The following is a 12,992-nucleotide window of genomic DNA, read 5'->3' on the forward strand; positions in this document are numbered from 1 at the left end:
ATCAGAGTGAAACGCTTCTGTAACAAGAACAAATGTGGGCGGGGCTTGATTTTGTCCTTGGGGAATTGATTGGATGGTTGTGGTTTGCTATTGGCTGATCTTATGATGTTATTCTGATTCAAGATTACGAGGGAAAAATATTGGTGCACCAATAACTCATTTATAATAATTATTGCAATATTCCAGAAAACAATAGGAATTGTCAATTTGGATTTCATGGTGACTTTAACCATTTTTGTTTAAAATGTATCTTAAATATTAAGTATTTACTGTAGGCATTTTCTTAAGTCTGTACATTAGTTATATGGCAAATATTCTGCAGTTTCGACTCATTTTAAACCGGAAAGTTCTGCATATGTCTGATCAAATGCAACATACTACGGAGGCCCTAAAGGGACATGGTGATGGAAAAAATTATATGTCAATGCTTTTGTGTTCTCTCGAAAATGTTTTGCGTTCCTCTGAGAAACTTTATGTAAATATGAAATAATGCACGTTTTTGCGAGGGAACGCAAAGGCGTTGTGAGCGAATTAAGTTTCTTGGGGGAAACTTGCACAAGAGAACGCAAAACCATTGAAATATATTTGTCCCTTTAGGATATATACAGTAAAAATACAGTACAAATAATAAACGTATTCATTTACAAGACTAAAATGGTATAAAAGTACTGAGCAGAATCTAAAGGAATCGTTGTAGAGGAAGGAGACTGGAACAAACACAAATACTTTTTTTTTTCTGACATCTAGTCACACACTATCTTAAATTGCATATAAATATATGAATAATCCATGGCTAGGTGTGCATTAAATGATTTCAGTGCATAAAATGTATTGTACCACTTTCCAACACAGACTAGTTAAAGCAGTCATTGATATTTCCATATGACTAAACAGTTAAAATATTCAAATAAAATAAGTTATTAGTTATTTTTTAAATTATTATATTTCCAGCCAATCCGAATCTTGAGTGAAATGTCTGTCTTGACACATTAAGAAAGAAAGAGATGGTGAATGCGAACGGTCAGTCTGTAAATCGTACATGTCATTTGAAACCACACATAGACAGAGACTGAATGGCTATGGAAAAATCCAGATTTGTCAGAGACCTTGATGAGAAACTGACATTTCATCATTTCATACAAACCCCAGTTTATCACTGTCAGAGTTTGCCTTATGAGTTACGAGATGGATGATGGATATTTAATGTGTGAATGTTTTTCCTGGGGGAGAGTGTGTTGTTACCTGTCCATTGTCTGTCTGTCATAGAGAATGTCAGTTGATGACCTCCAGTGACCTTACATTTGTTTTCATGCAGTAATCAATATTACTCTTTCTGTTCCTCGTGTAGATCTGCTTCTACATGTATATCGCAGTGCAGTAATAAAACACAGTGGAGATTTTAAGCATTTATAGTGAAAATGCACTTTATGCTGCTTTATACTAGGCCTACTTGTTCCAAAGTTAGTTTTTTTTATTTGCTTTATATGATCTAAAATCTAAAAGTTAGAACTTTACAGCATCTTAAAGGTACATGTGAGAAAATACAAATCAGGTAAATTGATGGATGGAATGTTTCTTCAATACTTTTTGACAAATTGTGAAACACATTGATTATGGACAAGTTATGCATTATATCATACATTGTCATATATCAGGCACTTGAGTCAATGGGACACCTTATGAAATGATGTAACCATTAATAGTACTGGTAGTAAACATTGACTAAAACCTCAGACACACTTTTTAAACTGAAACTCCTCAAAAGTAACAACAAAAAGAGATATTTTGTTCATATTATAGTAAATCCACAAGGGGAGGTTGTTTGATTTTTTATTTTATCTTTCTCTTTTGTAAAAGGCTGAGAGATTTGTACCAGCATCTGAATTTCTCGTTTCTTTGTACAGAAAATGCTGTAAGGGATTTGTTCAAACCATTCTCTATTCATTTATCTGCAACTATTTTTACTTTTCAAAATCCAGTTTACATTAGAATTTACTCTTTTTTTTTGGTTACACTTTATTTTGTTAGCCCACTTTAGATATTTCACTAACTATTGGCCTTAGTAACTCTACAACTACATGTCAAGTATAAGTAGACTGTTAGGTTAGGGTTAAGGTTAGTCGGATAAGTTGACATGTACTTGCAAAGTTTCTTAAACGCTGTTGGTGGAAATTTTTTTCACAAATCATTACTATTGGTCGCCCTTTACGCTTGTCTGTGTGTTTTGCAAATATTTTGCCAATGAAAAGTATTCAAAAAAGCTTGTGACTGAACCGCGTAACTCTATTGGCTCCTCAAGCTCAACCTCTATCGTGAATGAAGTTTCGCACAGTTTGCAGCGTCTCTGCTTGTTTGCAATGCAAAGCTGAATGAAGAACTGATCTTTTGAATAGGTAAAGCGCATTTCTTTCATTAAGAAACACTAGATATAAAGGCTAATGTTTAATGTGTTTGAGGAGCGGAGAAGAGTGTCGCATTTGTCAAGTCATAGCCAGTTCTTTAGCACTTAGAGACACAGTCTGTCTGTAGCTCTTCGTCTTTAATAATATGAGATTTTGGCCAAATGACAGAAAAAATACTGTAATGGCCATAGCTACAGTAAACTTTATAATCTGTAAGTTGATAAATGTATTGTTCTTAACTTCTTAAAGCTTTTTTTTTCTTTTCTTTCAATCTAAATTAAGACAAGTATTGTCACAATTTACTGTAGGTGTTGAAACAACAACTATCAATAATACTTGATCTGGTCCTACACCTTTTAATATCCAACAGTAGGGAGTTGTGTGTGGCGGTGAAATGGTTTTATTTGCACTGTCTTGAGGGATCATTTAAATGATGGAGCCTCCAGTGAGTGTAAGTAAAACACTGAATCGAGCTCTAGTCTGACATATGGTGAGTCAACAGGGGCAAACTGCTGACTGACCCAAGCAAAACACTTCAATCTCTCCATGCTGTGCTTCACTGCTCCCCAGGGCTTGATTGATTGATACGCCAGCCAATCAGAACACATCAGTCCCCAACACTAAAGGCATCCATTTATATACAGCCTGTCAAGCACACTCACAAAGGGAAAGCGCTCTAAAAACATTCCTTCTGTAAGGAGCTTGGAAATATATATCTATTATACACTCGAATGGGTTGAGTCAAAGCAAGCGTTAATTTTCTTTTCCCCTTCCAACTTCTGCTATCACACTGTTCTTTGACTTTCACCGCACTAAACCTACATACTTTATTCCATATTTGGCTGTTCTTGTATTTATGCTGGCATTTCTACACCTAAGTTTGCACTACACTATTTGTTAAAATTTGTTAAATTGTATTCATTTCCCACCTCCCTTTGTGAACATGAGTGTACTTGCAGATAATACATTATTAATGAAATAAAAGGCCACTTAAATGCACTTAAAGAAAGTACATTTTTATGACTAACATACTTAAATAGTAACACTCTTTTAAAAAGTACATGTTAAATCATTGTTTTAAAGTCGTTGTTGTGTTTTAAGGAAGTATTTTTATGTGTTTACTATATAAAAACATTTGTACAGTAGTTGATTATAATTTTAACTGGAGTGTGTTATTGCATTTAAAGTTAATATATTTAAAATGTACTAAATTGCAACTTCCTCATTACAAATGTTCAATCGCAATTTATAAATACATGACAGAAATTACATTAAATTATATTTTAGTTTAACATAAATGCTTTCAGTGTATTCGGCAGTACACTTTAACCTTATCACATACTTATGAAATTACATATAAAGGGTCACAAAAAACTCTAAAGTTCAGATAAATGCATTTAATATAAATGCAAACTAATGCATTTTCATTTAATTGCACTTAATATACAATTAAGTATCTGAAATATTCTTATTCTTTTAAAGTATATTATTACTGAAATAAGCACTCTTTTTAAAAGTATGCTATAGTGTACTTCTTTTTCACTAGATTATCTACGGGTGTCGACAAGACATTTTTTTCTTGTTATATGACAGAAATTTGAATTGAAATTTGAAATAATTAGATTTTTTTCTTGTTATATGACAGAAATTTGATTTGAAATTTGAATAATTCAGAAATTTGAATTGAATTGAATTGAAAATTGAAAGTAAACCAACTTTGCAAATTAAATTTACACTTATATTATGTTTGAATATTGTGTCACTAATCTTCTATATAATATAATATAATATAATTTAATATAATATAATATAATATAATATAATATAATATAATATAATATAATATAATATAATATAATATAATATTTATTATATTATTCACTGAGTGTATATTATATTATATTATATTATATTATGTTATGTTATGTTATGTTATGTTATGTTATGTTATGTTATAAAATTCAGTGAGAGAACTAGAGCCCGTATGGTAACAGGTTAATAAAACTGTTTTTCTCTTGATTCTCTTTTTAGGGGGGATATTTGAATCCATCGAAAGTGGCCCATCAGGTGCTGAAGAACTTGCCTTTAAGTTTGCTTTAAACACAATCAACAGGAACAGAACTTTACTGCCAAACACCACACTTACATACGACATCCAGAGGATAAACATCCACGACAGCTTCGAGGCCTCCAGGAAAGGTAAAGCGAGTCCTCACACCATCAGGCAAATCTGCTCTGAGATATATATGAGGCTTTAGATTGAATTCATTTAACCACGGGGGACACCAGTAGCCGTCTGGTGCAGATGCAGAGAGAATTGATTGGTTTTAGGTAATGAGTCAGAAGGGGTGATTCAGTGAACTACTGATACCCCTGAGACAGGTTTGCAGGCTGCAATCATATGTCATTTACACGCTGGGGAAACATCTGAATTCTCTTATAATGATTACACACTCCATTAGCCGCTGCCGCTGTAACTTTTTTTTCCATGCCAGTTTATTTAAAGATTACAAAGATGCAATTAAAACACAGTGGCATTGCCAAAATAATTATGGGTAATAAAAGCAAATGAGTTCAGAGTTTGGAATAAATATTATTTTGGACAATGAAAGTAACACAGTGCGGATTGAACATTGTATTATAACAAAATATCAAATACAAAAAAGTTAAAGGCACACTATGTAAGATTTTAGGATTAAAATATCCAAAAACCACTAGAAAATGTTATATATTTAGTTGACTTGTGTACTTACATTATCCCAAATGTTTCTAAGAATGTTTAAATCCAGAGAAATAAGCAGTTTTAACCAGGACACGGACCGTGCGTCACCGCGTTTCCCTCGATTTCTGGTTTTGTTTTGTAGAAACCATGGAAACATCAAAGACGCTTTAATATATTATGTGTTTTATTAGACAGGAGAGCAACTGTTTGGATACATTCATCGACAGAAAACTAATCACAGCTATACAGCTCAACACATTTAGTCATTTTGTTTAAATCTCGTTTTCTTGATAAGTATCATGTTTCACCATACCTAATATAGATCTGTCTCACTGCAGTGTGTAACAAGTGTCTCATAGTATCCGCATAGTAGCGAACCAAACAGGGGTGTGTTTCCCGAACAACGGCGTAACTCGCTGCTTCACTACCATAGTACGATGCATAGTTGAAGAAATCAACTTGTCAGTCACGATTGGTCGTTCAACCACGTTGGTTAATGACGTCACGCACGTGGTGGAGTAATAACTTATTTTAATGAATCTGTTTGAGATGGAATTAACGCTAGATGTTTTGCTATAAATTACAGACATTGCATCTGAGGACTATTTCTCATTATTCTCAGTTATTTTGCTTTATTTCCAGATTCAAGCATAGGCTCGTTCTTAGAGCACGTTCGCACATGCACACTCTTCTAAAACGGTGCTTTAAATCTCTTGACAAACTCAAAGACGTAAATGACATTTGTTTCTATTCTAAATTAAAGACACAGGTTGTATTGAATGTCAGCTTGCTTATTTTGCTCAAGATAAGGATTTATTGAGTCCACATGTCATGTAAACTAGAAACTCTTCTTCTAACCACAGGTCGAGAGCTGTCATTCCAACTACACAACTCTGCGATGCTGTTTGCGAATGTTCATTAGAACGATGGTTTCGGGAAACACCGACTCGTTGAACTGCTGATAATGACAGAACTTGCGAACATAGTTGGCTAACAATGCTTTTGGGAAACACACCCCAGAGTAGCATTATAGCATAACTTTCAACACACTCAAATGTATCTGAACTGTTACCCCACATATATGAGGAGAAGAGGTCATGATGAAGCTGATAAAGTCATCAAGCTATGCCTTTGCTTTGAATAAGCGATCTCTAGTGTCGAACAGTTATTTCCATTGTTTAAAGGCACACACATTCATTTTGTGCTCTCTCTCCAGCCATTCCATTATATTCTATTTTTAGGTAACACTTTATTTTACAGTGTCCTTTTTACATATGTTACATACTTACCATAGTAAATGATGCATAATTACATGCAACTAACCCTCAACCAAACCATAATCCTACCCTAACCCTATAAGTACATGTAGTTAATTAATATTACTCAGTACTTAAATATATAATTACACTGTAACAATGACACGTTAAAATAAAGTGTAACCTATTTTATAACAACATTCAGTGTGCTTTCAGACTGCTCTGGAAACCTAGAGCCCAGAAAGTAACAGAAAGTTAATAAAACTGCATCATTTGTCTCTCTTTTGTATTGTATTATTCCAGCTTGTGACCAGCTCTCTCTGGGTGTGGCGGCCATCTTCGGGCCGTCCCACAGTTCCTCGGCCAACGCGGTGCAGTCCATCTGTAACGCTCTCGGGGTGCCGCACATCCAGACCAAGTGGAAGCACCAAGTGTCAGACAACCGTGACTCCTTCTACGTCAGCCTTTACCCAGACTTCTCCTCCCTCAGCAGAGCCATCTTAGACTTGGTTCACTTCTTCAAGTGGAAAACGGTCACTGTGGTTTACGATGACAGCACAGGTGAGAGCTCAACGGTTTCGTGTTCTGATTATTCTCCAACAGTCCTTAGGCAGACTGACCCTTTGGCCTGGGCTTTGCACCATTCCCTGGTCTCCGTCTGGACTTCAGTATGGCCAAACCCCGCTGGTTGACAGGCTCTGTGAGAACAGTAGGCAGCAAGTGCTTCCACAGCGAGGGGTACATACACCATATGCCAGAGGTCGCCTCGGGAGCAAACTTGCCAACTCCAGGCTTTGCTGCCAGATTCCCCAAAGCATTCACTCAGCCTTATTCACAATTCTGCACAGCAACACCACAGTTTTATTCTGTGACACCGTGTTCATATGAATGTGGCCCAGTAAAGCAAAAAGGCACATCGCTTAGATTTACTAAAGATCTTTAGGTAACACTTTACAATAAGGTTCATTAGTTATCATTAGTTAACTACATTAGTTAGCATGATTTAATAATGATTCTGAAGCTGAAAATACTGAATTATTTTAGACGAATATGCTTGATCTCTCTCACTGGCTAGATATATTTAAAATAATGTAGGCCACTTTATACTTTATACTGAAGACTTTTGGCATTGTCAGGACCCACAAATTTTCCCCCATTGCATTATTATACATTATATTCAACATTATATATAGTAGTTTAATGTAGTACTGACACTAAAACTTTGTACACTTTTTTTCTCACAATGTAATTTTCATTTTGGGTGAATTATACACAATACATATTGTCACTATCCACGAGACATATTGTTGCATTTTTTATTGTGATATATTGTGACACGATATATTGTTACGCCCCTACTGTTTACGGTCCAAGTTAAGCTCAATCGACAGTATTTGTGGCATAAGGTTGATTACCACAAAATTAATTTTGCATAGTGCCTGATATGCTATTGGCTATTTAAAAACAAGCACATGCACTTTGAAATGCCCAACCCAACTTCCTGTTTCAGTATGTCAGCACTGAGAAAGAAAATTGTGTTCATAGAAACATTTCAACATTTACTAATACTTTATTAAAATGTTGTTAACATTAGTTAATGCACTGGCAACTAACATGAACAAACAATGAACAGCTTTATTTGTATTAAATAACATTAACAAAGATTAATAAATACTGTAACAAATATATTGCTCGTGGTTAGTTCATGTTAGTTAATATATTAACTAATGCAAACTAATGAACCTTATTGTAAAGTGTATTAGTACCGTAGGTTTAGTTAAACAGGTTAAATGATTAACCGTGAAATGAAAATGTAATTATTTATATGAAAAGGGAAAAAAACAATAATTTAAACGGCAATGTTCCTATTTCTATTCACTGATATAAAGTATTATTGATTAACGTTGATTAAAAAGTTTGCATGTGGTGTCTTACAGTCCATTTCTCCCATATTACATTTCATCGAAAAGCTACAAACAAAAGCCATCTTAACATTTTTTGACATACAGACTTGTGTGTTGTAAAAACATGTCATTGCTAAAACAGTAGCTAGATAGATAGACAAAGAGATTTTTTTTTTTAAATGGCCTAAAAAGTAATAATTATGACATAAAAAGATGAAATGATGAGATGCTAAGGTATAATTATGACATAAAAAGTCAAAATTAGTAAGTCAATAATAAGTCACAATTCTGAGATAAAAAGTTGAAATTAGGAGATAGTCATATAACAATTTTTTATTTTGACCCTTTTGTGCCATAACTATGACTTTATATCATAAGTTATATTTAATTTTGTCATAATTCTTACTTTTTGTGTCATAATATTGGCTTAGTATCTCACAATGTCAGTTTACTATCTCTTAATTTAGACTTTTTGTGTCATAATTATGATTTAATAAGGTATGATTTTTTCTTCTTTTTTAAAGTGGCAGATTCCATAAAAAAATCAAACAAAAACAACAACAAAACCCTGAATCATTCAGGAACGAAACATCACTACAGTAGTTTTGTGTTCTGTCTCTTTGTTTGGAATTATTTTTGTATCGTATAAAATAAATCTCACACAATCTTGCTGCATCCTTGTTACTCCAATAACGTCTCAGACAACCAAGTATTAGTTGTAATGGGACATTTTTGAGTTAGTAACAGAGGACTGGACACTTTTTAACTAGCAACAGCAGATCCTCAATCTGTGGCGGAAGCAACTTTTCCCACTTGTTTGTAACTATTTGTAAGTCCCTTTGGATAAAAGCTTCTGCTAAATGAATACATGTAAATGTAACTACTATATTATTTTGACTTTAAATGGGCTTGGATGAAAATAAGATAGAAGAATGGTTAAATGTTCACACACACTGATTCGTCAAAAAGCGTTTATCCCGAGGTCTGCCTCAGAATCACACCTGGAGTCTTTCTCTCCACTCTGTACAACAACTTCATGAACGAATGCAAACAAGCAAATCAATAGCCATAATGGCATTCCCTAATGGCTCAGCTCTGAAATGGCAGAAGTGGACTGGAAGCCTGCAACACAAAGCTCTGTCAACACTGCTCTGCTGTTGACTTCAGTGTTGGGTTAGAAATGAGCGGGATCGCACACAGCATTTTTTCACATGCCATAGACTTTTACAAATAAAGGTTCTAAAACAGGGTTTTCGTGATGATACCTTGGAAGAACCATTTTGGTTTAACCAAAGAACCTTTCAGTGAACAGCTCTTAAAAAAAAGTGTAAAGAACATTTAAATAATCTAAAGAAACTTTTTTCACAATAAATACCTTTTTTTTATGAGAAGATTCCATGGAATGATAAAGGTTCTTCATGGAACCTCAGATGCCAATAAAGAACCTTTTGTTTCTTGAAGAATATACACTGATATAGACACAGCACAGACACAAAGCAATGAAACAAGAGCTTAAGCTCATATGTACCACTGTAGTGGTGAGTAAAATTAGCTCTATTAGAAGGATGTGTCAGCTATAAAAGAGCTCTGATAATTTATACTTTGCTATGTGAGTTGTCAAAGTAAATGTGAGCCGTCTAACATAGTGTGTATCTGCATTGCAGAAAACAAATGTAGATAAATTATTTAATGTGTCAGAGGAAACACATTAATAGGTTATGCCATCCATGGACAAGCTGCAGAGAGGAACAGTGCTCGCAAATCGACATTCATTGGGAGGTAGAAAGATAGAAAAAGTGTTACTAAATGCCCCAAATTAATATCTTCATCAATGACCACTGTGTAGTCTAAAGGAATATTTACTAGGGGTGTAACGATCCCCTCATGTCACGATTCGATACATATCACGATACTGAACTCACGATACAATATTATTGCGATACTCCAAGACATATGATAACAGGTTAACAATGTACTGTTGATTAAAATGCTAAATTTGGTGTTACATTATGTGTGTAAATGAATAGGCTTGGACTTGGTGCTGGAAACCCAATGCACAGGACAACAGAGACACCAGAATAACAATATTCATGCTTCTGAAGCTGAAAATACAGAATTATTTCAAAACAAGCACATGCACTTTGATAAGCCCAACCCAACTTCCTGTTTCAGTACGTCAGCACGAGAAAGAAAATTGTGTTAATTGAAACATTTCACCATTTCACTTGTTTCTGCTTGAGTGCACGAGTCCAGTGGTGTTTCCAAACACGCATCATTTTTTAGGGATTTGCTGTAATGTCCTGATAATTGCTTTGAAAACTGGTGCTTTGAAATGGCCGTTTTTATTGCTACGAAATAATTCATAGTCTTAATATCCTTTTAATGCCAACCATTGTAATCTGAGCCTCTTCACTGCTTATGTGCTAAAATCTAAACTAATAATGCATTTTTAAATGAGTGGATGATTATGTCTGGGGTAAAATTACAGTTTAATTTAACTTAAAGATAATATAATTCCAGTCAAATCCTTTAAATATATATTTTTAACTAACTTATCTAACTTACAGCCAGCATTGATTTGAAAAGAGTTGATGAAACTGCACAATAATCCATTGGAAATCATTCATGCGAGGTTTCACTGCTTCATCACAGCCAAGTCTGCTCTTAACTTTACAGAAGGAGCTCTTATCTTCACAGGATGAAGTTCTCAAATGTCTTTCCAGATCTCAGAATTAATTTGATATTAACAAGACAAGGGTGTAGATGTTTCTTCTAAGTGTAAAACCTTTGCATTTTTCATACATGTGACCTGATTTTTTTATCTGGTTCAATTTGCTCTACACATTTAGTCACAGATAATTAAGCCCATACAGTCAAGGCTATATTAACCTTGACCTTCCTGCCCGGAGAACTCAGAAACCAGCTTTCACTTTCCTCTTCAATTCATGCAAAAGGGAAGTTGCATTCATCTCACATCACTGGCTAATAGCGGCACTTTTCCAGTCAACCACAGAGTATATCCAGGATATTTATCACTGGACTTCCGGACAGTGGTTTTAATAACGTTTGAGCTGATGAAATATATATGCTTTGTTAAATATTAATCAACAAACAGTTGGTACACTGTAAAAAATAGTTGCTGCCTTAAATTGTTTTAAGTACAATCAACTTGGATGTTTAAGTCATTTCAACTTAAATTACATTAAACTGACTTAAAAATTTAGTTGAAACTTGTATAACATAAAAAAGTTGAAAATTGCTTAACTTATTTTGATGAGTTAAAGCAATGTAAAAACATAACTTATTGATCACATAATGTTTTACAGTGAGGTATTAGACACAGTCCGTAGATCACCACATGCAGTTTTTCATTTACACAAAAACTGTGACCCACAGGAAGCCGTATTCATGAGTTATCAAAAACATTTTATCACTGCATGCAAATGAAATTATCTATGCTTCTACAGTGTGTGCATTTTAAAAGTTTGTCATTTCTGTCTTATTTTATGTTGTTATTAGCAAACGTTTTACCTGTACTTCAAGTGTCTGTACAGAATCAGCAGCTCTGACGAAAAAACGAAAAATCAAACAAACAAACGAACACTTAAACCAGGCAGATGGTTCGCTGGTCGCCCAGCTTGGCCACACTGCTTAGGCTGGTCAGGTTTTGTAGGCTTGTCTGCTGGTCAGGCTGGGTGATCAGATGGCCGACCAGCCATATCAGCGAAACCGCCAGCGTGGACGTTTTTTTTTCATGCAAATTGAGGCAGTGTATCTCTCAGCAGAAGTTGTTTTGTTACCTTGACCTACAGGGATAGACCTGGTTTTGACATAAATGCATATATAAATGTAATTAAAAAAAATAATAATAATAAATAATTGTCAATTTTCAAATATTGCACCTGTCAATACAGAACGAAATATTCTGTAGCCTATTTTGCCGTCAATACTGCCGACGTTGTCTTTGCTGGACCAGTAGGTTATATATTTATGTTTAACATGAAGTATAGGCCTTCCACAACTCTCTTCCCATATGTCGAACAAGGGTGATCCAAATCACGTGACAAATGTAGACTGGTCTGTCGGCGCCTATGTCCCGCGATAGCCCTCCCTGTATGTCATCCTAGCAGCAGCAGCACCGCGTCAGACGCGTTTCTGGTGTGCAAAGACATAGAAAACGCTACGCAGCTGACACACAACAGAAACGCCACGCTCACGCCACGCAGCCAGTGTGTAGCTGGCCTTAGCCACAAATCTAATGTCACAGTAACACCAAGCTCACGCTCAGCTTCCGCACAATCACCATTCACTGAGCTATGAGCTATCGAGCAAGTTTACTACATCAGAAAAGCCGTACATATAGAGCTGGTTATGTGATGCAAAGATTAAAATGTATTAGTTTACAAATAATGCACTATGATAGAAGCAATTTGAGGACATAATGGAGTATTGTTAAGGAACTGTGCAAACAAAACAAGTATTTATGTAAGCAGTAAGGTATTTAAGGATGTGCTGTATCGTGAATAAGCGAGTGTACCTGCATTTACAGTAGATATAGCATTTTCCTTCAGGACAGTCCTATATTCGTAATAAAAATCTGTTAGAATGTCCGCTGTGATATCTTGTCCATTTAAAGGGATACTCCACTTTTTTTGGAAATAGGCTCATTTTACAACTCCCCCAGAGTTAAACAGTTGAGTTTTACCGT

The 12,992-nt window shown here is 34.9% G+C and overlaps 1 protein-coding gene across 2 annotated transcripts in view; it reads left to right on the forward strand.

The window, feature by feature from the left end:
• The window catches only part of grik2 (glutamate receptor, ionotropic, kainate 2), a 236,771-nt gene that overhangs the window by 54,664 nt on the left and 169,115 nt on the right, over nt 1-12,992 (forward strand). For both annotated transcript variants that reach the window (XM_084088605.1, XM_084088604.1), the window contains 2 exons: nt 4,434-4,601; nt 6,684-6,941. In XM_084088605.1, the coding sequence (XP_083944731.1) occupies nt 4,434-4,601; nt 6,684-6,941 (426 nt within the window). The remainder of the gene's footprint in view (nt 1-4,433; nt 4,602-6,683; nt 6,942-12,992) is intronic.

Source organism: Abramis brama (assembly GCF_963993115.1).
Source record: "Abramis brama genome assembly, chromosome: 17".
In the NCBI taxonomy this organism is placed as follows: Eukaryota; Metazoa; Chordata; class Actinopteri; order Cypriniformes; family Leuciscidae; genus Abramis; species Abramis brama.